Genomic DNA, 25417 nt, shown 5'->3' on the forward strand with positions numbered 1-25417 from the left:
TTTAAAAAATTGCTAAGAGGGCTGGGGATGTGGCTCAAGCAGTAGCGCACTTGCCTGGCATGCTTGCGACCCGGGTTCGATCCTCAGCACCACATACCAACAAAGATGTTGTGTCTGCCGAGAACTAAAAAGTAAATATTAAAAAAAATTCTCTCTCTCTCTCTCAAAAAAAAAAAAAAAAAAGGACTGCGAATGTAGCTCAGTAGGAAAGCACCCCAGGGTTCAATCCCAGTACCTTCCACCAAAAATTGCTAAGAAATGTCAAGAGCTGTGGTGAATGCCTGTAAGCTCCGGCTCCAGAGGCTAAGACAGGAGGATAGCAAGTGCAAAGCCTGCCTCAGCAATGGCAAGGTGCTAATAAGCAACTCAGTGAAACCCTGTCTCTAAATAAAATACAAAATAGGTCTGGGGATGTGGCTCAGTGGTTGAGTGCTCCTGAGTTCAACCTCGGTACACCCCCCCCCCCAAAAAAAAAATTGCTGAGAAATAATGAAAACCTGTAAATTAAAATGTCCATCACCAGAAAAATAATTAAATAAATTATGGCATAGCCTTACTATTGAATAGTAGGATGAAACAAAACTAAGTTTATGTCAGGAAAAGACCTCATTAAATATTTAAAAAACCCCAAAACAAAATAAAACAAAAATCATGAACTAAGCAGAATAATTTCTAAACTATGATCCTATAACCTACACACAAATAGAAAGATCTGGAAGGATAATCTTCAAACTAGTAACTTTAGGGTAATGGTATTTAATGTAGTTGATGAAAGTGGTTGTTCACTTTTCTGAAATTTTATAATGTGCATATGTAATTTTTATTTTTTAATTAATTGAAGACTGTAAAAACTGTTTATTGGGATATAATTCATATAGCACAAAAATTCTGTTTTTTTTTTTTGCAATGGTGGGTATAAAATCTGGGCCATGAACGTGAAGCACTCTACCACTGAGATAACCCCCAGCCCAAATTACCCTTTTGCTGTGTATGATCCAGTGTTTTGTAGTAGATTCACAACATTATACAGTCATTATTATTATCTAATTCCAGATTATTTCATTACTATGAGAGATACAGTTAGCAGTCATTCCCCATTCTTCCCTACCCCAGTAAAATTTTAATTGAAAAATCTTAAGAAAGAAAAAGAATAAATTGAAATATCTGGAACATTGTTCCTAGATATTTTTGGGGATTCAGTCTAATAATTTAAGCTCTCCTCTCCCTTGACTAACTGGAAACAGTATGCTTGGTCTTACAAAGTAATGTTTATGACAATATGAGAGAAATAAAATTTCATCACCTTCAAATTATTTTTGTCAAGGAAGTCGTCCCTCTGTTCATCCTAGGAAGCTTGGTCAGGAGAGGGAGAGGTCAGAGGGAGAGTGGTACGCAATGACTTGCAGGAGAAAGGGAGGTTATTTCTCTGAGCTTTTGTTCCTCAAAGAAATCTGGGAAAGAAATGAATGAAACTAATCATTTTGTCTGTAAGATGTTCTTGTTTAAAAAGTCTGTTGAGACATAACAAAAAACTGTAAGTAAGTAATCTCTCTTTTATTAAATAAGTAGGCAAGATACTTAAGCGTACAGGAACAGCAGCATTGCTGTCATTTGGAAATCAGAAACACAGAACATCCGACCCTTCTACTGAATCAGAATCTGCATTCAAAAAGGTTTCCAGGTAATTCATATGCATGTTTGAGAAGCGCTGCTTTTCTGGACCCTCCAAGAGCATTTTACGAAAATAACCTCGAAAAGGAGAAGTCTGGGGTCTGGGTCCTAAGCTTGGGAAGGCAGGTAGCCCAGGAAGGGGCGGGTCTAGGAAAGGGGCGGAATCCCAGAACCTGGTCTCTGCTCCCCTCACCTGCTTGCTATCCGCTACTATCACTGTACATTTGGCTAGGATGTATGGGACTACATGTCCTGCCAGTCTTCCTTTTCCGGCATTAGCCACCTTTAAGGCTCACGAAACTCGGTCCGCTCCGCCTGGGCCCAGAGGACTACCGAACCGCGGAGTTAAAATTACCGCCGTAATCTTGTGCACCTGCTCCTCCTCCGGTTCTATAGCACCGCCCCCACCTGACTCTTGGGGCGGAGGGAAGCCCAGGTCCCGCCCCTTCCTATACAACCGGAAGTGACGTCATGCCCGGCCCGGCAGGTCTTTCGGTCTTCTTTCCCCTCCCATACTCTTCTTCCCCGGTCCCTTCCCTCCCTTCCCCCTTTCCTCCTCCCGCTGCAGCCTTTACGGCCACTGGGTTGGCGGAGACTATGGAGTAAGCGGACGGCAGCGGCCAGTCGCGGAGGCCGAGCAGGAATAGCCGGAGCGCCTCTAGGGGGGGCGGGGGGAACGCGCCCCAGCACCGCCCCTCCCGGGCGGAGAGCCGAGAGCTGAGAGGTAAGTGCCCGGCTGCGGGCACCGGGCGAGCTCCCTCTATGGTCGCGCTCTCACCTGGGCCTCCAGTGGGAGAAAAGGGAATGGGGAAGGACCCATGCGCGGGTTAGGCCGCCAGGGGCCACCGTGCTGGTGACTGTTGCCTAGTGACGGGCTGCAGGCCGCGCCGGCCGGGCGGTGGGCGCCTAAGAGAAGACTGGCTGGGGTAGCGGCAACCTGGAGGGAGCGGATCCTAGAGGCCCGAGTCCGCCGAAGAGGCCTTAAGGCTACGGGTGACTCGGGATCGGAGTGGTCTCTCGGGAGGGAGAGTCGTCCGTGCCAGCGCGGGAGCTCGGGTTTCTGTGGTGGAGATCTTGGTACCCTTTTGGGAAACAGGACACTACTCCGGAACTGGGTGAGACAGCTCCCCTCGGTTCTGAGGTCCGGCTCCTGTAACCTGGGTCACCTACCAGGGCCTTACTCTCCCGGTGTCCTTCTCTGACAGTATCCTGTAGTTCTTGAATGGATGGTTATTGTGTGTGAGGTGGGTGGGGCAGATGTTTTGTTAAGACTAAAACCCAACCCGGTCGGTGGTTTCTGAACTTTTGTTTTTCTAAGTGAGAGAAAAAGATGAAGATTTAGACCTATAAAGCTTGCAAAACTTCTTGGGATTCTATCGCATATCTGTGATGAGTAATTAAACACCCACTGTTATCAAATCTACTTCTCTATAGGCTTGATGAACCGCCAGACTCACTGGACTTTAAAGTGCCATGTCAATAGTGACTTAAAAGTTGCCAGCTAATATTTTTTGACCATCAAATTCAGGAACTGTTTGTATGATGACACTTAAAAAATGTTAGTTTCAGGAACTATTTGTATGATGACACTTAAAAAGTGTTAGTTTTCTAAATTGCGTGTCTCTGTTCTGAAATTTTGATAGTTTAACCAAAATACTTCAAACTAGCCTGACATAAAACCTACTCATGTTCTGGTGGCTTGAAAGTCACGTTTTTGAATATTCCTTTTGGACTTTGCAAGCCTTTTTCTTCTTTTCTTTTTAAAATATTTTTTTAGCTGCAGATGGACACAATACCTTTATTTTATTTGTTTATTTTTGTGTGGCGTGGGGGATCAAACCCGAGCCACAACCCCTTCCTGAGATGTGTGTAAAGGAATGGAACTGAAAGTAAGATATGGGTCTTCATTCTGTTCAGATCTACTTTACACTTGCAGAAACCTATATTTTTGTCTCTAAGATTGATAAACACCCCCCAAAATAAATACAGGCACCTTGTTCTTCCATATAATGAAATATTTCTATACAAATCAACTCTATATTTGAGAATAAAAAACTCAGATTCACATTTGAAATTCATGATCTGCCCCTTCAAGAAAAAACAATAAGTCCATTTGTTGTGTTTCCAACCCATTATATAGGAGTTGATTTTTGATATTTCTTTTCTCATGTCTCATAGTCTCTCATGAAATCCTGTTTATTTTGTCACTTTAGTACCTCTTGATTCAAGAGAGATCTTCAACCCTCATTTTCTAGTTTCAGCCACCATTATCATCTCTCCTCTGAGCTGCTTTATTAGCTTCCTGCATCTACTTTGGCCACCTTTGTTTTTTTAACTTGCTAGACTGAGTATTTAAAAAAATAGACCTAATCATATTGTATCTGTGTTTAAAATCCTTCAGTGGCTTCTCATTGTTTTTTTCCATAAACTGAAATGCCCTGTAAACCCCTTTAGTTGGGCTTCTGATTGCCTTTCTAACTTCATCTCCATGGTGCTTTCTGGCATTCCCTTTCTCCCTTGATTACCTTGTCCATCTTTCTTTCTTCGGATACATGGCATTTGGTTATACTTTGTGGAAACATCTCAGAGTCTGGAAATGCTTTTCCTTTCCTTTTTATCCAGTAACATCTATTCATCATTGAGCTCACTTTAGGGAACACTTTGCTGATGAGGATAGATTGTCCTGATTATATGTTCTCATGACACCATTTCAGAGTTGCCATATTAATTAATACTTAAATTAACTAGCTGTTCCTCATCTCCTGATACTGTGTAAATGCTTTGTAAATGTTTTTTAAATGAATGAAATCATTGAATGCTTACCAAATGTAAGCATTAGGAATTATTCTAAGTATTCTACATGCATTGGCATCTTCAGTCCTCAAAACAATCATTTGAGGTTTTGCGGTGCTCTACTACGAAGCTAACTCCCCAGCCTTATTGATTTTATCTTGAGGTAGTGTCTAGCTAAGTTGCTGAGACTGACCCCAAATTTATCCTCCTGCCTCAGCTTCCAACATAGCTGGGATTATAGCAATTTGCCACTATGCCCAGTTCTCCCCTACACCATTTCGTAGAAATAGTGTAGCTAGGTGTGGGCATGCCTGTAATCCCAGTGACTTGGGAGGCTGAGGCGGGAGGATCACAAGTTCGAGGCTAGTCTCAGCAATTTAGGTCCTAAGCAACTTAGTGAGACCCTGTCTCAAAATAGAAAAATAAAAAGGGCTGGGATGTGGCTTAGTAGTAAAGTGCCTTTGAGTTAAAGGCTCAGTACCCCCTCACCCACATAAAATGTTAGGGCGGCTAGTTGATGGTCACAGCTGTGGTAAGTGTTAGAATTGGTATTTGAACTCAAGATTTTTTTGCTACTGAAGATTATGTCCTTAACCATACAACAATTCTCATGCTAGGCGGTTTATAATAATCACCTGGGGGGCTTGGCCAAGCTACAAAAGGCCCTAACTGTATTTTTATAGATTCTGATTCCAGACATTTGGGATAGTACTTAGCTATATGTGGTTAAGCAAGTTATCCACATTATTTAGATATTCATCAGAATTTGAAAACTTTGTTTTAGATAGTACTTCACTGCTTTATGAATTTGTTTTTACACATTGTGCCACACTCTTTCATATTTGGTGGTGCTAGGGATTGAACCTAGGCCCTTGTGCTTGTGAGGCAAGCACTGTATTGACTGAGCTATATCGCCAGCCCAGATTTGAGTTGTTTTAAAGACTATATATATACTGAAATGACCTTATTTAGTTTAATTTCCTACCCAGTTATTTCTTTTTCCTCTCCTGTAGCTGAAGGGACTGAATAGTGGGAAGCTTCCACTGCTGATGTTTTTTTTTTTTTTTAATAATCCAAAGACTCTTGTAAAAACTATACCTCATTAATCACATGGACTGGAAGTACCAAAAGACTGGGATGTAATCTCAGCTTTTTTGTTTTTGATGTTTTAAGTTTTTAGTTGTCAACGAATCTTTATTTTATTTATTTATATGTGGTGCTGAGCATCAAACCAGTGCCTTGCACATGCTTGGCAAGTGCTCTGCCACTGAGCTACAACCTTACTTGTTGTTCATCATAACTTGTTACTAATTTTATTTTGACTTTTCAAATTTTTATTTTTATTTTTTATGCTGAGAATGGAACCCAGGTACATACTAGGCAAGCACTCTCCATTGAACTATACGTATACTTCAACACTCAAGTTACTAAATTGTTGTTTTAGCATACATTACTTTATAATTTCTCTGTTGCTATTTAAATCTCATTGTACAATAGTCATAAGATTATAACCAATAATGGAAACTACTTACTGTTTAAGTAGTTTTTAATGCATTTATTGTGGTTCTTTTCACCTTTAGTATGTACTCACTAATTTGTTGTATAGTTGTGTAATTCACTTTACATAGCTAAGTCACTTCAGTTTTTTATGGTTTTTAAAAATCAACATTGTCTTCTGTAAGTAATCTGTTCTGGTTCAACTGATAATAAATTAGGTACTTTTTGTATTTGTAAAGAGAATGATTATATTCAGCTTGTATAATCTTGGTTCTGAATAAGATTAAACATGACTTCTATTTAGGTCAAAGAAAACATTTTTTGAAAACTTTCTTTTAAAAAATCTTCTGGTAATCTTTGAATGCTTCTATGTGGAAACATGTATTTTAAGAGTATATTTCAAAGTATTCATACTTTAGCTGTAACAAGTAAGCATTTCCTTTAGGAATATGGTTACTGTTTTTTCCCCCCAAATTTGAAAAGTATTTTACTAAAAGTATTTCATTTCATACAAATGTAATTGTAATTTAGAAGTGTTACATTTTATTTTATGAATACTTAACCAAATCAATGATTTTTTTAAGTGATATTCTTTTATCTTCAAGCATTTACATATAAATCTCAGACCCTTGTGCCTCTTTACAGGTTGAAGCATACTATTTTGAGCTAATTTTTTTTTTTTAAAGGGGGGGGAGAATTTTAATATTTTATTTTTTAGTTATCGGTGGACACAACATCTTTGTATGTGGTGCTGAGGATTGAACCCGGGCCGCACGCATGCCAGGCGAGCGCGCTACCGCTGAGCCACATCTCCAGCCCCTTGAGCTAATTTTGTATTTATGCAAATGTTCTTTCTAGTCAATATTATTATTTTGTGCTTGTTGATGGTCTAGCCAGCAATACAATTTCATTGTCAGATGTATTAAAGAAACCTTAATTAACCTGTGTGTGTGTGTGTGTGTGTGTGTGTGTGTGTATGTGTGTATGTGGTACTGGGGATTGAATCCGGGGGCACTGTATCATTGAGTATATAGCCTTTTTATTTTATTTTTTTAGGTACTGGAGATTAAACCCAGGGGCATTTTACTACTGTGACTTTTTATGTTGTGACTTTTTACTACTTGTGACTTTTTATGTTGAGACAGGATCTCTCTCACTAAGTTGTTGAGACTGGCCTTGAAATTGGGATCCTCTTGCTTTGGCTTTCCAAGTAGCTGGGATTACAGGCATGTGCTTCTGTGTTCAGTTTAAAGTAACCTTAGTATTTGTATTGCAGTATTTTCATCAAAAATGGGAGCTAATCCTGCTTTTTAATATTTTATTCTTGGGGAAGTAGGGATTCTTTGAGTTGTTATTTGAAAATCCATTTTTTAAGCATAAAATATAATTTTACCTATTTCTGCTATATCTAGAATTTCTGAGCAGGCAGAACTGAAAAAATTTCCAGTTCCTCTTCACTGCCTGCCATCAGATGCTGTAATACTCAGCTTACTTTGTGAGGTACAGGTAAAACCTAGTGTTACAGCAGATTCTCCTATTGGGTCTACTGAAAGCCAGATAATGATTGAGCCAGATGGTAGAATGATACAATCATGGGATAATATGGAAACTACCCCATATCTTGTTTTGGCTGAAATTGAAGAGGTAGTTGAATTTCTTTCTTTATTTTTTTTTCTTTCTTTCTTTTTTTTTTTTTTTTTTTTTTTTTGGTACCAGGGATTGAACTCAGAGGCTCTCAACCACTGAGCCACATCCCCAGCCCTATTTTGTATTTTATTTAGAGACAGGGTCTCACTAACTGCTTAGCACCTCCCTCCTTGCTGAGGTGGCTGTCTCAGCCTCCTGAGCTGATAGGATCACAGGCATGTGCCACTGCACCTGGGGAGGTAGTTGAATTTCAAGTGAATTCTATTAAGTATACAAGGAGAAATGGCTTAATGAGTAAACATTTCTGTCATTTATAACTTTTGAAAAGTGATCTTTATTAATCAAATGAAAATTTTTAAGAAAACATTTGTATTTCCTACTGTCCTTTATTTTCTTGCTTTACTTTCTAAACTACATCATCTCTGAGTTATATATTGAAATTCTTTTCAGTCTTGAGGTATTCCCTGCCTCCACCCCTAGTATATCTTTTTTACTCCACTAGATGGGGTGATTAATCATCTTACTCATGCCTGAAACCCTGCTCCCTATGGTGATCTGGCTTTTCTAGTCTCCTTTGCCATACTTTCTTCTTTTTTCTCCAGGTATTATCTGAACTACTTTGGTTTTGCCTTGTAGTTTTACTCCTACATTTCTTCCATTCTCTATCTACTCACTTTCATTCTCTATTCTTTATCTGTCTTTAAAAGCATTTCTTACATTATTGTTTTGGGGAAACATTCTACTTTTTCTCCTCTTTTTGCTCCTTTAACACTATATATTCTGTAGCATTTTATCTTTTATGTAGGCTCATGCTACAGTTGTTTTACTTGTATGTTTTTTTCCCTCCTTAATAGTAGCTCCTTTGTAGTTTATTTTTTCTTTACCTTCTCCAGTTTCTTACATATTATGTTAGGTACATAGAAGGTATTCAATAAAAATTATATCACCAGATGAGTTTCCATATCTATTCTCCACCTTGTGTACGTCAGTGTTGTTCTGTTTAGGTGATGGATAGACATTTCAAATTTGAATATCAACCATGAAAATATCCTTTGTTTTTCACAATGATGTAATCTTCTCTTCCATATCTTGGTACATGGTAACCCTCTTTCTGTAATATTATCCTCCTACTCTTTTTTTCCTACCTGAAAACACTTACTTTTGAGTTTATCTTAATGTTCCTGTAGCATGATATATTCATGTCTCCAGTCACTGTTATAGTATCTGCCAGTCTAAGTCTGCCACTGGACTAAATGCCTAAAGAGCAGAAATGCTTCCATTTACGAGTTCCCAGTGTATAACAGTGTGCATGGCAATAGTATGTCAGGCAGAGTTAGAGGAATGGATAGGTAGGTTTTAAGTAGGATTTTGTATTCCTTTATCTTCCCATCAAAATCAGTAGAGATGTTCATAAAGAATAATTTGGATAGCAAATAAATATTTTCATAATGCCAATAGTAACATTTTTCTAATCACTTAAAAATGTAGCAATAAATTAAAAAGGGAAAGAGAATGTTTCCACTTATAGTTCAAGTCTTTAATAGAAAGAAGGAAGTTATACTTACATAAATATAATTACTGGAGAAAATAGGGTATAGACTAGTGCTGCCTTAGTCCAGTGGCTTTCAAAATTTTTGCTTGAAAAACATTGTACCTCTTCAACTGATTTTAGGCTAATGGCATTTGATATATTTTGTCAAGAACATAAATAGTTATAAAGGGTTGTATGTTGTGATTGTTCATTATTATTAAAATTTTAGAATTGAGATATTGTCACTGAGATATATGGGACTTAAACATTTAATACTGTTGAGATCTATAGCCTTACTGATTTTTTTTTTTTTTTTTTTTTTTTTTTTTTTTTTGGTTACTGAGAGAACTCTTGAAGTCTTCAATTAAAATTGTGGATTTCTATATTCTTTCAATTCTATCAGTTTCTGTTGCACTTATTTTGAAGGTCTCTCATTGCATGTGTATACATTTAAAATTGTTATGTTTTCTTGTTGAAAACATTTATCATTACAAAATATGTTTTATCTTTGAAGTCTATCCTATTATTAATATATCCATTCCAGCTTGGTATATTACTTTTACATTTTTGGGGGGTGGATATTGGGGAATGAACTTGGGCACTCAACCACTGAGCCACATCCCCAGCCCTATTTTGTATTTTATTTAGAAACAGGGTCTTAACCACGTTACGTAGCATCTCACTGTTGCTGAGGCTGGCTTTGAACCAGCGATCTTCCTGCCTCAGTCTCCCATACCGCTGGGATTTCAGACGTGCACCACTACACCCGGCAACTTTTACATTTCTTTACCTGTGTTTTTGTATTTTTTGTTTTTATACCTTTATTTATTTGTTTATATATGGTGCTGAGGATTGAACCCAGGGCTTTACTCATGCTAGGCGAGAGCTTACCACCAAGCCATAACCCCAGCCCTGCATTTTTGTATTTTTAAAGTGAATTTTTTATAAGCAGCATATAGTTAGATATGCTTGCTTTTTAAATCCAATTTGACAATCTGGGCCTTTTAATTAGAATTTTGACTAATTTATTTAAATGTAGTTATTGATGTGGTTGGATTTAAATTAGCCATCTTGCTGTGTATTCTCTGTTTGCCACACTTGCTTTTTTTGTTCCTTCCTCTATCCCTATTTCATTTTTTAAAATTTTTTTTTTTAGTTGTACATGGACACAATATCTTTATTTTGTTTATTTTTATGTGGTGCTGAGGATCAAACCCAGGGTCTCTACCACTGAGCCACAACCCCAGTCCCTCCCTATTTCATTTTGTTATCTATTTTGTTTGCTTTAGGATTCTATTTTATCACCACTATTCACCTTTTACTTATGTTTGTTTATTACTTTAGTTGTTATTTTAAGGTTTATAATGTATATTTTTAACTTGCCACAGTGTGCCTTCAAATGTTATACGGCTTCTCATGAAATGCAAGACTCTTTCAAAAATATACTTTCATTTCTCTCATCCTTTATTTTAGTATATTTTTTCTACACAAACACAATGTTATACTTTTACTTTACATGATCTGCCATCATTTAAAGATAATTCTAACAGAAGTTTTTTCATATGCCCTTATAATTTTTATTTTCAGTATCCTCCATTTCTTTTTTAGATCCAAATTTCTTTTTATTTTTTTTTTTAAAGAGAGAGGAGGGGGGAGAGAGAGGGAGGGAGGGAGGGAGGGAGAGAGAGAGAGAGAATTTTTAAATATTTATTTATTTATTTTTGGCAGACATCTTTTTGTTGTTGTTGTTGTTTTTTTTTTTTTTTTTTGTATGTGGTGCTGAGGATCGAACCAGGGCCGCACGCATGCCAGGCGAGCGTGCTACCACTTGAGCCACATCCCCAGCCCAGATCCAAATTTCTATCTGTATCTTTTTCTTTCTTTTTGAAGAAATTCCTTTAGTATTTCTGGTAGAAATTATGTTTGGCAACAAATTTTCTAGGTTTCGTTTTTCTAAAAAGCCTTTATTTCCCATTGTTCTCCCCCGCCCCCTTCTGTTTTGGTACTGACTATTAAAATCAGGGGTACTATACTGCTGAGCTACATCCCTGGTCCTTTTTGTTTTGAGATAGGATCTCATTGTGTTTCCCAGGCTGACCTCAGACTTGGTGATCCACCTGCCTCACCTCCTGAGTTGTTTTTTCTTTGAAGGTTATTTTCCTCACCATACAAGATTCTATGTTAATAATTTCTTTAGCACTTTAAAGACCTCATTCAGTTCTCTGGTATACATAGTTTCTGAAGTGAAGTCTGGGGAAATTCTTATTTTTGTTCCTGTCTGTATGATTTACCTGTTTTCTATAGCCACTTCAAAGATTTTTAATAAATTATTTTCAGCTATTTGGTATGATAGATATAGGTATGGCTTCCTTTGTGTTTTTCCTTTTTGTTTTTTGAATTTCTTGAAGCTTTGTATAATTTTTTAGGAAATTTGGAAAAATTTTTGCCATTATTTTTTCCAATAATTTTCCTCCCTTCTCTTCCTTATTTTGAGGATCTGTTTTCATGTATAAGATCTGTGATATTATCCCATGGATTACTGAGCCTTTGTTCATCTTTTTTTTTTTTCTTCCAAATTTTTACTCCATCTTCAAGTTTTGCTACTTTTCCCCTTACACTGTCTAATATGTTCATCTCATTCCTGAAATTAGTGAGATTTATTTAAATTTATTTTTCATGTCTTGAATTTTCATTTGGGCCTTTAAAAAATTCCATTTTCTTTCATTTTGTTCATGTTTTCCTTTAACTGTTTTGGACCTGTGATAACTTTTAATGTCTTTGCTAATTCTATGTATCTATCATCTTGAAGTCAGATTTTATTGACTGATTTTTCATTTGATTATAAGTTATATTTTTTTTTCTTTTTGATGATTTTTGATTGTGTGCTGAACAATGTGAATGTTACTTTGTTGAGTATCTGATTTTGTGTCTTGTGTCTTCCTTTCATGAACAGTAGATTTTCTTCTGGAAGGCAGCTTAGTTAGATTAGTTTGGTTGCTTGAGAATGACTTTTGTTGTTAGAGCAGTTTTATCTTTTTTTTTAATTAAGAGATGGGGTCTTGATATGTTGTCCAGGATGACCTGCAGCTCCTGGGCTTAAGCATTTCTTCTTTCTCAGCCTCCTCAGTAACTGGGAGTACAGCACCATCACTCCCAGCTAGAATAGGTTTGTCCTATTAAGGCATAGTCCTGCTAAAATGCCCTAGTGATCAGTGAAGACTCTCCAGCCTGGCTGAGGAGCTCTGGAATGATTTTGAAGCCCTGTGTGAATTGAAACTATTCAGCTCACAAGCACCTTAATTAATAGAACTAGTAGAGTCTCAAACTACATGTGTGCACTTTAGTATTAACAAAACATGAAGGGGACCTTGTGCTCTTTTTCAACATAGCACCTTTCACTTTGAAATTCTGTCCCTGAACTTCCAGCCGTTTCCGCATCTCTGAATTGTAGTTCATCCCCTTAGCTGACTGGAATTCTGCTTATCACTCTGATTTGATATGTGCCTGGGCAGAAAGCAGGGGCAAATCCTTGGGTTCACCTTTCAGTGTGAAGATTCTGATCTTCTATACCACTTAAGTCTTAAAGGGTACATGTTATATAATTGAACAGCATTTATTTTTTTCCTTTATGTCAGTGTCCAGTGTGAGCATGTCTTTTTCTGGTTTGTGAGAACTGTGGTTGAGAGGAACTGATCATTTGGTTCTAGCTGTAAATGTATAGTCAAGTGTATTGGGTTCTCTGAAGGCAAAACCAACATGTAACTTATCTGTTTGGTATTGTTTGTTTAAACTTTTCACACTAAATTATGAATAAGTGCTTGGACAAAAAATGATGAGCTCTCCCATATCCTTGTGTGTTTCTAGGTGACTGTAACTACCTAATACACAACCATGGAGTCCATGCTTAATAAGTTGAAGAGTACTGTTACAAAGGTAACAGCTGATGTCACTAGTGCAGTAATGGGAAATCCTGTCACTAGAGAATTTGATGTTGGTCGGCACATTGCCAGTGGTGGTAATGGGCTAGCTTGGAAGATTTTTAATGGCACAAAAAAATCTACAAAACAGGTAAGTTATTCTGTCTAGTTGGAAAAAAAATACATGCTAAGTACTGTAAAGTATGTGTATGTATTTAAAAAAATTTTTTTTAAAGATGGACACAATATCTTTATTTATTTTTATGTGGTGCTGAGGATAGAACCTTGTACCTCACAAGTGCAAGGCAAGTGCTCTACTGCTGAGCTATAACCCCAGCCCCTCATGTATGATTTTTATGTTAAGAAGTACCAAAAGTTCTTTTAAAAAAAATCAAAAGTTCTTTAATGGATTCTTAATTCAGCTCTTTGTTTTTCATTTCATCTTATGAAGTCACCAAAAACAAAAATTTTAAAATATGCTCTGTGCCTCCTGCTTTACAGATGAGCTGTTTGACATACCATGCTAACCTACTTTTGTTTACTTAATAACAAAGTGTTACAAATACCACTTTACTTAATAAAGTGTTATTTAAGCATATTAAAAGATAATAATTGCAAAATATATTTTAGGATAAAAATTGCCATAGCACTTAAGTTTTCTTTTACATTTGTCAATAAATTATCAGGAAAATATGTATTTAAATACTGCCTTATAGAAAATAGACTTCTAAATTTTTTTATGTGTGTTTACCTGATAGCTTTTGCCATTAGAAGGGGATAATAGTTGTGGGATATATTTAGTAGTGTGTTTTGAGTTATATTATTTTGTAGTCATTTGTTTTTTGGGACTAACTCTTCTTTTAGGGAAGAGTAGTTTGAGTTTTTTTTCTCCTTTAATTTGGCTTAAGAGATCAGCAGATGGTTCTTAGTATCATTAGTGTTAAATTTTATTAGCAGCTTTTTGTTGGAATTTTTAAGATATAAAAAAAAATCCAGGTTTAAAATCTCTGTAGAAATAAGATCTTTTTTAAAAAACTTTTTTTAGTTGTTGATAGACATTTATTTTATTTATTTATTTTTATGTGGTGCTGAAGATTGAACCCAGAGCCTCACATAGGCTAGGCACAACCCCAACCCAGAAATAAGATCTTAAAAAAAAAAAAAAAAAGTCTAAATACTGCTAACGTTAAGTGTCTCCTGTTTAGCGCATATTTTTTCCCCCCAATGCTGGGGAATTGAACCTAGGGTTTTGCCCATGCAAGCTAGGCAACCATCTACCTCTGAGCTATATCCCTGGTCCATTTAGTACACTCTTATTCTCCAAAACCCAACAATATTTCTGAATTATAAGAATCCCTTTAAAAGTATATTTAAGGCTTGCATTCCCTTTGAAAGGTTAGGGGTATTTTTTCTTAGGGTTATTTCAAATTTATATAAGTATCTGGTGAATTATAATTTTCAGATCATGTACAGTTTTTGACTTTTTAATCTAGATGGTGAATTACTACTCTGTGAAGAATAGTAATTACAGCACCTACAGAGTAAATAAAACAAAGTAAATATTTATGAAACCTGGGATGTCACAATGTAAAAAATTAGTAAACAACAATTTACTTGTGAACTTGGTAATTTCGTTGTACCTGATTGGACACATTTTTGTTAGTATTCTGGTTTTACATTCCCAGCAAAAATCAATAGAAATTGTTCTGCTGATATTTACTGTTTTTGAAGGGCATTCATTCCAGAATTCCTCATAGTGAATAATTTGTGAAAGTAAAATATAGACTTGCTGAGAATCATCAGTGTGCAATTGTTTTCCTTTTTAAAAAAAAAATTAATTTAATTTTGGAGTGCTGTTATTAGAAACTTATTCGTTAGATGAGAATATGACTATTGAGACTGACAGTTTGTTTAAATAATTTGTAATGAAAGCAGCACATAATTATAATTTCCATCTCGCCCATATACCTAATTTTTTCTTCCTTTCATGTAGAAAAATAATTCTACATTTTGAAATTTCTTTCATCTATTGTGTGTATGTGTGTGTGTGTGTATGTATGTGTGTGTGTATGTGTGTGATGCTAGGGATTGAACCCATGGCCTTGTGTCTGAGAGGCAAGCACTCTACCAACTGACTATATATATCCCTAGCCATCTTTCAACTATTTTATACCAAGTTTTTTTTAAAAATTCCTTTTTTTTTTTTTTTTTTTTTTTTAAATAGGGCAACTGTGGTGTAATTTTGTCTTCAGAGTTGTATACATTGGCCTGGTACATATTTTTTCCTCCTGACTGCTTCATGAGCTTCATAATACCTTTAGTTAAATAACATTATTCTGTGAGAATAATGAAGATTGGTTGGTTTTTAAAGTTTTAAACATAATAAATGTTTCATTGTTCATAGTTTATCTAGTCTACTAAATGTAGAATTGAACTTAGTTCATTAAGTATTAAAAAACATACATTTGTTATTTAGATGCCAGTATTTGGGGTGGAACTCACAAATATTTTGTGCATGAAAGCATAACTAAATTATAATAAGTAGGGGCTGGGGATGTGGCTCAAGCGTAGCGCGCTCGCCTGGCATGCGTGCGGCCCGGGTTCGATCCTCAGCACCACATACCAACAAAGATGTTGTGTCTGCCGAGAACTAAAAAATAAATATTAAAAATTCTCTCTCTCTCTCTCTCTCTCTCTCTCTCTCTCTCTCTCACTCTCTCTCCTCTCTCACTCTCTCTTTAAAAAAAATAAATTATAATAAGTAAACAAATTATACTTTGTTTTAAAATAAAGGAGACCATTATGCAAGGCTTGATATATTAGTCAAGTTGCTTTGATTAAAAAAAAAAATCAAAATTATTTGTAGTAATTTTAAGGGGTATATGTTGCTACGTTTCAGTCTTCTCAAAAATCAAGTTATTTTTAACTTATTATAAATTAAATTTTAGTTTTTATTTCATTGTTTTGAAGGAGTATTATCTCAAAATCAGATGTAAGATGAAGAGTCTGATGTTTGGCAGTTATTACTGCCCAGTCACAAAGGGTCCTGAAAATAGAGATCATAGGAAACATCAGTGTTTCAGAAAATGTCTTTGGTGGCTCTTAAGAGAGAGGTTAATGGAGGTCATGATTGCGGTTAGAGAATCCTAAATGCATTACTTTATATCATATAACTTAGATTTTATTTCTTGAATGATCTGGTTTTCAACAAAGTTCACCTTTATAGTAAGCAAGGATCTTTTTAAAAAAAACATATAAATCAGGTCTATTTCAAATGAAACATCCTCAGTTGTGACAAATATTAGTTTTTAGGAGAACTTTACAGTCTTTTTTTTCTTTTTTAAATTGGGCTGTTGGAAAAACATACTTTTTAGTGGGTGTCTTTTCTTTCAGTGTATTCAGAATATGCAGTGAATAAACGATAGGAACAATTGCAAGCAAATATTGCACGTATTTTGTTCTAATCAATTATTGTGTAAAAAGACTCAATTTTTTATCATTACTTTATTTTTGTTTTTAATTTTTTTTTAGTCAACAAATCATTTATAAAGGAGCAATCTAGACTGTGAAAAAACATTTGTAGTACACATACTTGTTTACAAAATATGCAAAGACTGGAAGACTCAACAATCAGCTAATGCAATTAAAAATTAATAAATCACATAAACAGGTGTTTCATTAAAGAGAATAATCAAATGGCAAATAGGCATATGTAAAAATACTCAGCCTTATTTGTTGTTAGAGAATTTCACATTAAAACCATAATGGGGCTGGGTTTGTGGCTCAGGGGTAGAGCACTTGCCTCTCACTTGTGAGACCCTGTGTTCGATCCTCAGCACCACATAAAAATAAATAAGTGAAATAGAGGCATTGTGTCCAACTACAACTAAAATATAAAATATTAATAAAACCCCAAACAAACAATAATGGGTGGCCGGGCATGGTGGTTCACGCCTGTAATCCCAGCATCTTGGGAGGATGAGGCAGGGATTGAGAGTTCAAAGCCAGCCTCAACAAAAGCAAGACTCTAAGCAACTCAGTGAGACCCTGTCTCTAAATAAAATGCAAAATGGGGCTGGGGATGTGGCTCAGAGGCCAGTGCCACTGAGTTCAATCCCTGGTTGCTCCCCTACCCCCCTGCCAATAAAACACAACAACAACAAAAACAAACCATAATGGTTTTCAACAAAGTTCACCTTTGGTACAATACACACGCATGCGCCTGTGCGCGCGCTTGCTTCTCTCTCTCTCTCTCTCTCTCTCTCTCCCCCTCTCCCCCCCCCCCACACACACGTATAATTTTTTATTTGCAAAATAAAAAATGTTAACAAACAATAAAGTAAATCTGTTGCTGTGTACCATATGATAAATGAGAGATGGAACAATTGCAACAAAAGCATTCCACAGTCCTCTCTGAGCCTGGCAGCAGGACTGTTCAATATGTTTTCCAAAATATTAAGTCATCAAACCTATCATTTACCCAATTTTTCACTGATCTTCATGTAGCAAATATTACACATTACTGCACACAGGAAACACAGATGTTTCCTGTGATCTCTATTAATTTAAATATAAATGATCTAGATATTATAATAAAAGGTATAAGTGTTCAACATGTATAAAAAGCAAATAGTAGCTATATGCTCTATGCATATGTTACTCTTTAAATATCAATACACCAATGTGTTAAAAGCAAAAGGAGGGGAAAAAAACATGAGAAATCTGAAATAGAGCTATTAGTATAAAATTAATTTCAAGAAAAAGTATTCTCAGAGATAAAGGTAAACATTTCATAACATAATATTGTAACTTCTTCAAGAAAGTATAATAATCCTAAGTGTAAATGTACCTAATAACAATTTCAAAGTGCTTGAAGTAAAAATTAATAAAACTAGAAAACAAATCCACAATCATTTGGAGATTTTAAGCCCCCTCACTTTGCTGGAAGGAGTAATGATTTAGAAGGCTTAACAACATTAATCAGCCACCTTTACCTATTTGTTATTTCCAGAAAACTATATATAAAAATGATATGTAGGGGCTGGAGATGTGGCTCAAGTGGTGGTGCGCTCTCCTGGCATGCGTGCGGCCCGAGTTTGATCCTCAGCACCATATACAAACAAAGATGTTATGTCCGCCGAAAACTAAAAAATAAATATTAAAATTCTCTCTTTCTCTCTCTCTCTCTCTCTTAAAAAATGATATGTAGAAAATTAATAAGGATAGATAGTATTCTGTCATAAAATAAGCTTTTTTTGGGAGAAAATTTTAAAATTAAAAGACTCAAATTTAAACTACAGTTAATCATTGTCTAAAGAGGTACTGGATAGTTGCACTTTGTCATCTTTTATGTATATTTTAAAATCATAATGAAAAGATGAAAAGGATTTTAATTTGAAATAATAAAATGCTTCTAATTAATTAATTGCTTATCTTTATTGACTATAAGTCGGCAATAAACACCGGAGATGCTTCTACCAAGATCTAGCTTTGTTTTTTGTTTGCTTTTGGTCTGCTAGTGATCCAATCCAGAGCCTCACTCTTCAAGCACTCCACCATTCAGACACACCCTATCCCCACCACTAAGACATTGTTGCTTGCTTCAAAAAGTTTATAATATATAGATAGAGACAGGCAGGACTTTTATGGACGTGGCATATATGTGTTAGCAGACTGGGTAGGACAGGTTGGTTGTCCCTTATGAAGTGCTTGGGATCAGAAATGCTTACATTGAGTATCCATAGCCAAAAATCTGAAACTTGAAACTCTTTGAGGATCTCAGCTTCAATTTTGGAGCATTTTGAATTTCATATTTTCAGATTGGAAATACTCAATCTGATAGCAAAATAATAAAAGAGAAATACAAGTTGGAAATTGATTATGATATATTCTGATGAAAGGTTTTAAAATATAGGCTAAGAGTTTTAGGAAATCAGTATGGGGTCTGAGGAGTTATTAACATAATTTTGTTGAAATTGATTAATTTTAACTGATTTGAATAAAGAGAAAAGTATTTTTAAGATAGTTAGTTGATAACCTGTTCTGTCCTGTGTAGAAATCTGTCATCTTTTACCTTAAACAATAAATGAGTCTTTGAAAGAATTTTATGTTGTTTATTTTTCTTTGTTCTTTTAAGAGAGGTAAAACTAAGAGCTCAAGAACCATTTCATGTGATCTTTTTTTAAGGCTTAAAACATCTTGAAAAAATAAACACATTTAAATTAGATGCATTTATAAAATGTGTTATAGCAGAACACTTACTAAAATAAGATTTTGCGCATGATTGGTGCCATAGGAACTTGAACTTCTAGGTCATTTTTTTTTAGTTCAAATTAATATTATATAACACTCTTACTTTCTTCTCTTATGTCTCTTAATGATCAAAAGAGCTAGGTTGATCTGTTTATACAGGTTGAGCATCCCTAATCCAAAAAATCTGATATCTGAAATGCTTCAATATCCAAAATCTTTTGAGTGCCAGTATGATGCCACATTTGGAAAATACCACACCTGACCTCATGTAGCAGTCAAAATGTAGATGCACTAAAAATCTTGTATAAAGTTACTTAAGTCTATCTGAGTAAAGTCATGTATGACGTAAATGGAATTCCAGATTATGCAGGATTTCAGAATCTGAGAATAAAAGCCAAATCTGAAACACCTCTGGTACCAAACATTTCAGATAAGGGACACTCAGTCTGTATATGAATGTTATTTAAAGCTGTCACTCAACTTCAGTGCTTTCTTTCCTGAAAGCATGTACCATGTTATTACTTTACTGTTCCATATTTGTCTCTTTGCTATTTCTGAGGAGACAGAGTGGCATATTGGCCCTAGAATTAGTCTACCTAGGTAACTGAGTCTTGGCAGTTCAGTTTTTGCTGTAAGATCTTAGATAAAACATTTCCTATGTTCTCTTTAGATGAAAACTCTGGGTCTCATACCTTTAAAATTATTTAGATTTATTAGTCATAAAGGAAACAACATTTTAATCAGAAAGGTATTATAATGGTGCTGAAATTTTCATGGCATTAGTTTTTATTTCTAATTGTAAACTGCTGACACTCAAATATAACTTTATTATTTTTATATAGTTCTTGATTAAAATTAGTGACACAATTCTTTTATTAGGAAGTGGCTGTTTTTGTCTTTGATAAAAAGCTGATTGACAAATATCAGAAATTTGAAAAGGATCAGATCATCGAAGCTTTAAAACGAGGAGTCCAACAGTTAACACGGTTACGACACCCTCGACTTCTTACTGTCCAACATCCTTTAGAAGAATCAAGGTAAATTTTTTATAGAAATTTATATAGGAGACTTTGTGAAAAAAGTTATAAATAACTATATTTGGTATATTTCAAATATTATCAGTGAAAAATTGTTACAAACTGTCATTCTTATATATTAGTTTCCTAAAATCTATTTGCATTTTGCATGTATTCTCTTTTTTTGAATATTGATAAAGACTTACTTCACATTTGCCTTGAGTCTGTATTTAAGTGTCTTTTCTATGCTCAGCACGACAGTAGTCAAAGTGGAAGATGTAAGAGAAGTATGGAGTATATTCACTGCCTGAAAATGTCTACCTTGCTAATTTGCTAAAATTTCTTGTCTCCTTTTTATTGAGGCAATATTTGAAGACCAATTTTGTGTGTGTGGCAAGTGCATTTCCAGACATTTAATCTTCTGTTTTTCCCAGCATGTCAATCCATAGCTTTCATTTACTTTACTATGTATTTTTTCTTGAGGATGATCTTGGGAAATATTGCTGACCAGAAAATGAAATTTATGTAATCTTGACTAGACCGTCAAGCCTGTGATGCTTTTAATAATCCTTTAGAAACCCTAGCTTTATAAAACCTTTTCCATATTATTCATAGCCCAAATTGTTTTATTTGTTCCTTCTTAGCAGACTATATTCCCCTTTTAGTTTAGGATCCTTACTCAAGTGATTTGCCATTTGTGTTCTGTGGTTCCTAGTATTTTAAGGATAGGATAGGAACAGGCAAGTAGGGTACACAACTGTCAGAGTTCCAAACTTCTCATCTCCCTTCAGGTACTGTAATTTTGCTTTTATCAGTTTGGCATATTAGATTTCTTCAGAAAATTCTTATACTAGAATCTTTACTAATCAGCCCCTCTAAAAAAGCAGGAGACCGCCACCACCACCTAAAAGAAGACAGAATTTACCATGTGAAAACTATCCTAAATGTTTTACATTGTTTTATTATTTAAGTTTCACAATAATGTAGGATGAGAATCAGAGATATTACTTAAAGCTGGCAGAGATGTGATTTCTGAGCCCACTTTTTTTTTTAACTGTACCATGCTATGCCTGCCCAGAAATTTGCTCATATGTCTCTTATCATAAAAATATTCTTATTACTTGTATCTACAGCGTATATCTCATAATTATATTTTTAAATTTCTCGAGGCAACCAGTATGTTACGCTTTCTCTGTCTCAGCAGCTTCTTTTATAGTGAATTAAACATTATAGAACTAGAATTTTATTGGTAAGCAGAAAGAGAGATTTCACAGATTACTTTAAGATATCTTAATTGTGAGGTTGTAAAAATTGTAGAAACATTAATAGAAATAGGAACACTTTAGAAAAGGAAAAAAATAGGTTCTAGTCATTAATGAATTAATAATATTGAATGGCACAGAAATTATCCAAAGGAAATCTCCTACAGAAAGGATAATTCAGATGAAAGTTCAGAGTTGGTGATGTGTATGGGAATAACAAAGGCAGTAATTGAAATTTAACCAGATTAAAATGGATTTTTTTCAAGAACATGAGTAAAATGAGCAGTAGACTGAGGAATGTACTTTGAAATGTAGGGAGGTTAAAAGAGCCAGGGAAGGAAAAAGGAGAAATCATTGTCATATGGCAGGAGAAAACCTGGCAGCATTTTATAGAAGCCAAGGGAGAGGGACAAAAGGACCCAATTGCACTGGAGACTGAAGAATGGAAAGAAAATAAGAACTGAGAAGAATCATTACGCTTAACTAGTGAGAGGTTATTAGTGACATTCAACAGTTTCAAGCCTAAAATGTTAGGGCTTGAGCCTCAGATGGTTGGTAATTTTAACAGCAATAAGAAGAGTTTATTGAACATGCACTAGATGCTTTGCTATATATTTTATGATTATCTCATTTGATCTTCACAGTAACACTTCAAGGTGCATCTGTTACCGTCATTTTACACATGGGCATAGTGAAGCTCAGAGTTAGGGTGTGCAGTATCAGTAAGGTGGGAATAGGTATGCTGGAACTTGAAATCAGATATTTATCTTTCTTTAAAGCTTGAGTTCTTGATCATTACTCTATAAAGCTATTGAATGTCAATATCTAATGTTTTCTGGATTTTTAATTCTTATACACCAAAAAGCAATGATTAAAAAAATTTAAAACTGCAACACCTTTCAAAAATAGCAAAGTTGCTTTGATTGTAAGTAAGCATGGGGGACTGGAGGTATGCCTGTTCCTTTTCCTGATCCTCTTGCTCTTGAGGCATCAGTGGGAATTCTGTAGGTTCCCTGAGTAGCATATTGTGAAAATTACAGCTTTAGAAATAAGGATATCATATGTACAATATAACAATTTTTAAGTAAGTTTATTGGTTTCCCATAAGGAATATCAATCATTGAAGAAGTTAACAGTTAAAATAATATCTTATTTCCTGATGTTTTAAGTTAAAAAAAAAATGTATCAGTTGTTATAACACTTAGTTTAGAAGATTGATTTATCCAGGATAATTCATATATAAAGCCTCCTGATATTGTTTGAAATGTTCTATATCTATGCTGAAATTTACAAATCTAAAATAGTCTACCTTATCAATAGTTTAATAGGATTTCTAATAGTTTATGTATATTTGATTTTGATAATGAATAAAAAATGATAGTAATAACTCTTTCTTTTTGAAAACAGGGACTGCTTGGCATTTTGTACAGAACCTGTTTTTGCCAGTTTAGCCAACGTTCTTGGTAACTGGGAAAATCTGCCTCCCTCTATATCTCCAGACATTAAGGATTACAAACTTTATGATGTAGAAACTAAATATGGTTTACTTCAGGTATGTATTTTTATTTAACATGTAAAAGTTTTTCCTGGGCTGGGGATGTGGCTCAAGTGGTAGCGCGCTCGCCTGGCATGTGTGTGGCCCGGGTTCGATCCTCAGCACCACATACAGACAAAGATGTTGTGTCCGCCAAATACTAAAAAAAAATAAACATTAAAATTCTCTCTCTCTCTCCCTCTCTCTCACTCTTTCTTTAAAAAAAAAAAAAAGTTTTTCTTTTAAGGTTATTTTTGGCTTTTTCAAATTTATTAGACATTGTAAACTATTTTATATAAATCTTTCGTTCTTATTAGTAATTTGAAAACAGTGTGTTGTATAATTTTTTTTTTTTGCAGTTTATTGTTAGGCTTGGATAATATTTTAAATATATAAAACTGATAACTTTGGTAAACTTTGAGGAGGGGAACTTATTGATTGGTTAATGGATGGGTTCCTTTTGATTTTTTTGAATTTTTATTCATGTAGGTAATTTCATAAAGAAAATTATAAGTTGAAATATAGTATTGAATAATAATATTACTTCTCTAAAAAAATTTAGTAGATATCAAGAGATATTATTGGCTTTTCCACATACTTTTAAGATTTTTCTTTCTTTTCTTACCAGAATAATATCTTCAGCTCCATATAGTAGATTTATGTAACAGATTCTGAGATCCTGGTGGACAGAGATCATTTTATTGATTGACTGATTATGGTACTGAGGAGTGAACCTAGGGGGCATTTTACCACTAAGCTATACCCCTGTCCTTTTGTTTGTTTTTGAGAGGCTGTCACTAAGTTGTCCACATTGGCCTTGAACTTGTGGTCCTTCTGCCTCAGCCTCCAAAGTAGCTGGGATTATAGGTATGTGCCACCTTGCCTGGCCATTTTATTTATTGTTTAACAGCTAGCTGTAAAACATAATTGACATACTTAATAAGCTGCACATATGTGAAATTTGACACATATACTCCTACGAAACCATCACCAAAATCAAGATAATGCACATATCCATCACTCTCCAAAGCTTTCTCATACTCCTTATATCCTTCCCTCTCTGTATCTTGTCCCAGGAAGTCACTGACTTGCTTTCTACCCCTATGGATCAGTTTGTATTTTCTAGAATTTTATAAATGGAATCCTATAGGTGTGTGTTTTTTTAATCTGGCTTCTTTCAGTCAGTGTAATTATTTTGAGGTTTACCCATATCATTGTATGTATCAATAGTCGATGCATTTTTATAATGGAGTAATAGTCCATTGGATGCATATATCAGTTTGTTTATCCATTTATCTGTTGATGATCACTAGCATTGTTTCTAGTTTTTGGCTAATAGCTAATGAAGCTGCTGGAATATTTGTGTACAAGATTTTGTATGGACACAGATACTTTCATTTCTTCTGATTAAATAAATAGCTGTGAGTGGAATGGCTAGATTAAATGTTATTTGTGTGTTTCACTTTTTAAAGAAACTTGACAGACTTTTCCCAAAGTGGTTATACTGTCTTTCATTCCCATTAACAGTATAATGTGAATTAGTATAATTAATATATCTTTGTTAAAAACTCTGTTATTTTCATATCTTTTTTTTCATATCTTTGTTAAAAACTCTCTTATTTTCTTTTAATTTTAACAGGTGTACATTAGTATCTCTAAGTGGTTTTAATTTGTATTTCCCTAATGAATAATGATACTTATTACATTTTCATATGTTTCCTTGCCATATGGATATTCTCTTTGGTGAATTTCTGTTCAGACATTTGCCCAGTTTTTGAATGTTTTCTTATTAATGAGTTTTTAAGATTTCTTTACATGTTGTAGACACAAATCCTTTGTCAGATATATAATTAATAAATATTTTCTCCTAGTCTGTGGCTTGTCATTTTCCTAACTATATTTTTTAAAGAATGGTGGTAAAATTCCATCTTTGTTATTTTTAAATGTACGTTTAATCCATTAAATATGTTGACTTGTTGTACAGCCAAGACTACCATCCATATTTACATAACTGTTTTCATCTTGCAAAACTGAAATTGTACCTGGTAAACAATAACTCTTATCCCCCACATTCCCCCAATTCTTGGAATCTACAGTTCTACTTTCTGTCTCTGTGAATTTGACTACTCTGTATACTTTATATAAATAGAGCCCTTTGTAATTAGCTTATTTCACTATGTCCTCAAGGTTTATCCATGTTATAGCATGTGTCAGAATTTCCTTCCTTTATAAGGTTGAGTAACATTCCATTGAATGCGTGTACCACATTATAAGCAATTCAGTTGTACTTTAATCTA

The 25417-nt window shown here is 34.8% G+C and overlaps 1 protein-coding gene across 2 annotated transcripts in view; it reads left to right on the forward strand.

Moving 5' to 3' along the window:
* The first annotated feature begins 2145 nt into the window (after positions 1 to 2145).
* The window catches only part of SCYL2 (SCY1 like pseudokinase 2), a 58381-nt gene continuing 35109 nt past the window's right edge, over positions 2146 to 25417 (forward strand). The window contains exons 1-4 of one of the 2 annotated variants that reach the window (XM_081311101.1): positions 2146 to 2395; positions 13004 to 13207; positions 20188 to 20345; positions 22994 to 23138. In XM_081311101.1, coding sequence (XP_081167227.1) covers positions 13031 to 13207; positions 20188 to 20345; positions 22994 to 23138 — 480 coding nt within the window. In that variant the 5' untranslated portion in view covers positions 2146 to 2395; positions 13004 to 13030. Of the gene's footprint in view, positions 2396 to 2437; positions 2787 to 13003; positions 13208 to 20187; positions 20346 to 22993; positions 23139 to 25417 lie in introns of those variants that run through there. The other variant, XM_081311102.1, reaches the window with a different exon arrangement.

This window comes from Spermophilus citellus (genome assembly GCF_964194105.1).
Source record: "Spermophilus citellus genome assembly, chromosome: 10".
Lineage (NCBI taxonomy): Eukaryota > Metazoa > Chordata > Mammalia > Rodentia > Sciuridae > Spermophilus > Spermophilus citellus.